General features: G+C 36.2%; 1 protein-coding gene across 1 annotated transcript in view; it reads left to right on the forward strand.

Moving 5' to 3' along the window:
- The window catches only part of LOC588225 (G-protein coupled receptor 54-like), a 4,385-nt gene extending 1,481 nt beyond the window's left edge, over positions 1–2,904 (forward strand). The window contains exons 2-4 of the mRNA XM_030990678.1: positions 603–738; positions 1,227–1,439; positions 2,444–2,904. Coding sequence (XP_030846538.1) covers positions 603–738; positions 1,227–1,439; positions 2,444–2,904 — 810 coding nt within the window. The remainder of the gene's footprint in view (positions 1–602; positions 739–1,226; positions 1,440–2,443) is intronic.

The raw sequence follows: 2,904 nt of genomic DNA on the forward strand, positions 1-2,904 counted from the left end.
TTTACTGCCGGTGTATTAACACATATTGATTACATAACTTACATGAGCACGAATCAATTAGTCGCCACGACAAAAGGGCTTATTGGTGGAATTCGGTTTCTTAACTCATTGATTGTAATATATTTGTGGTGCATATGCGATAGTGTACACGTTTCTGATTTTTTTTAATAAACCATTTGTGATCATCATGCTGCATGGATAAATTAGATAACAGCTTGATAGCATTTTTTATTTGCGTTTTACTGCGTTTTAACTAATTTGTCGACCAATTATTTATAAATTTTTGCCCCGTACAGAAATGTTTCTTTCACATAATTTTTTTTTTCAATAAGGAGATTGAAGCTAAATAGAAATCTAAAAGATTATAATTGGACATAAAGTGTTGATCGGGATTGCCTGAAAATGTTCAGAACAATCTCTCGGTTACCTTGAATTGTTTGTTATGTCTATACTTCTATATATTCCACTTTATATACAGTGTGTTTTACTTATTTAGTGATGATTTTGCCGAAGTTACTTAATTTAAAAGAGTGATTTTTTTGTTTCCCTTCCCCTTAAAAAAAAAACTATGATAATGTCTGTATCTCCTTTCCGGTTGCTAGGTAACAGCTCAAGCCACTTGTATGACGTTGACAGCAATGAGCATTGACAGGTACCAAGCAATCATGCGACCTCTACGGTCATTAGGGACCAGAACTCAATCTGGAGTGCTAGTCGTTAGTGCTTGTATATGGGGAGGTAAGGTCATTCAAGTTTTTTGATGTTATGGATTTTTTTTGAAAGGCCATTGAAATGTTGTTAAGACAATGACTTAGTTTTTGTAATGAATGGTTTATTGAAAAATACTGAAAATAGCAGCTCGATAGGTGAATTACATTCAGTTTACAATAAAAGCACGTGAGATATAATTATAGCAATATTAAAACAATTTAATATTACATCAAGCTTACGAGAATAAATACAAAGATATTATTAATAGGATATAATATTATTTAAAACAAAGTCATAATTAACACTATTCTAAAAGTTAACACAGTGTGAACAAAATTACAATTTAAACATTGTTAATTTTGTATAAATTTCGAAAATGGTGACGAGATAGTTCTTTTTAAAGAGAATCAGAAGAAAAACAGCAAGGTATAAACTGATAATACAAATGAGTTTACATGAAGAAATTGTTTTCATGAAGAAAATGATATTAAAACAATTCTTCCATCTATGTCCAGTTTCAGCGTTAATTGCGATTCCTATCGCGGTGTACTTCGACGTGAAGCAGTTCGAGTTCGGACCCGTATGCATCGAAGACTGGCCGAACAAACAATATATGTACCCAGCCTACGGTCTCTTCACCGTCATCGTCCTCTACGTCATTCCCCTCTTCATCATCGTAGTCTGTTATGTTTCCATGCTAAGAACGCTCTGGAGGACATCTCTACCGGGTAAGTGACAATATGATCAGATGGCAGCGTCTCAATAATTGCCCTTTACGCGAATATAATAATAATAATACAATAAATTGTTGTTATTGATAATGGAAGTGGTTTGACAACAATTTCATTGCGGTCAAATGCCGCATTATGAAATCTTTAAAGGTAAAAATCAGTATTAGAAACGCTCCAATTTCAAAAAAGGAAATGGAAGCTCTTATTACCAATGTGAAAGAATATGTTTTGACTAATACATGATGATACAAATTTTGCCGGGAAACCGCCTACTAACTGATATATTTGGTAAATTAGTTTATCTATTGGTATGTGAGAGATAAACGCACGTGTCGCGCACGTGTGCGTAGTATACATCTTTTTGTGTACAGTGCTTGTAACTTTACGAAGACTGGGCCAAATTTCTTATCATTTTGATGATTCCAGAACCTTGCAGATGCTAGATGCTAGATGATCAACCTTTTCTGATCGATTCCACAACGTTTCTTTCACGATGCAATCTCATGACCATAACCGGTCTTTATCTTTAACATGATAGAAATACTATACAATCATGTAAATCATAAAATAAGTACGCAAATAATCATAGTACAACATGCTAATCAAATAATAATATCTAATTGAACATTTGGGGAGATGAATGAATGAAGTTACTCAATTGGGGTAAAACATAAAGAAATGCAGTATAAAGAGAATTACATGTACATCGTAATCCAATATCATTATTGTACTTTGGTTTCAAGGCGCACAAGTCCCACAGCTGCGTTGTGGGAATCGGCAAAATTAAAATCATCTTACAAACCTTCTTTTAGGTATAGCCAAATTATTACGACCACTGCCTAATGGTATAGGATTCATATGTAAAAGTTAACATAAAATGATTCATATTGTGTCTTTGCAGTATAAAAGTAAGAGTCAATTAATTGTTTCCTCCATTCAGTTCTACTTGAACAAATTCCTGTGATAACTTCTTATTTTGTCCTTTCCCCTTATATTTCCAGGAGAAGAGGAAGCTTGTCAAAGCCAGAATCATCGTCGTGCTCATAAACAAAAACGGCGGGTAACACTGATGGTACTAAGCGTCGTCATCGTCTTCGCTGCCTGCTGGTTTCCCGTCTACGTCGTCAATCTATGGTTCCGCTTCGATCCCAACTTTCCTAAAACCAATTTCATGTACGGCGTCAAGGTCTTTGCGCACCTTCTCACCTACGCGAACTCGTGCATCAACCCGTTCGTGTACTCGTTCATGGGTCGGAACTTTCAGCGGTATTTTCGGAAGGAATGCGCGTGCTGTTACCCGTGCTCTTGCCAATCGAAAGGGTATACGCAGACCGGTGGTCGTAAAGTGATGACGGAGGACCGCGCGATGGCACATTTTAAGTCAGGACATTCGACAGGGAATACGCAGTCGACGGTGGCTTTGCCACTCTTCTCTCGCAGCTCGCGAAGCTCACAATCATGA

This window comes from Strongylocentrotus purpuratus, unplaced genomic scaffold (assembly GCF_000002235.5).
Source record: "Strongylocentrotus purpuratus isolate Spur 01 unplaced genomic scaffold, Spur_5.0 spur5_scaffold_19, whole genome shotgun sequence".
Lineage (NCBI taxonomy): Eukaryota > Metazoa > Echinodermata > Echinoidea > Camarodonta > Strongylocentrotidae > Strongylocentrotus > Strongylocentrotus purpuratus.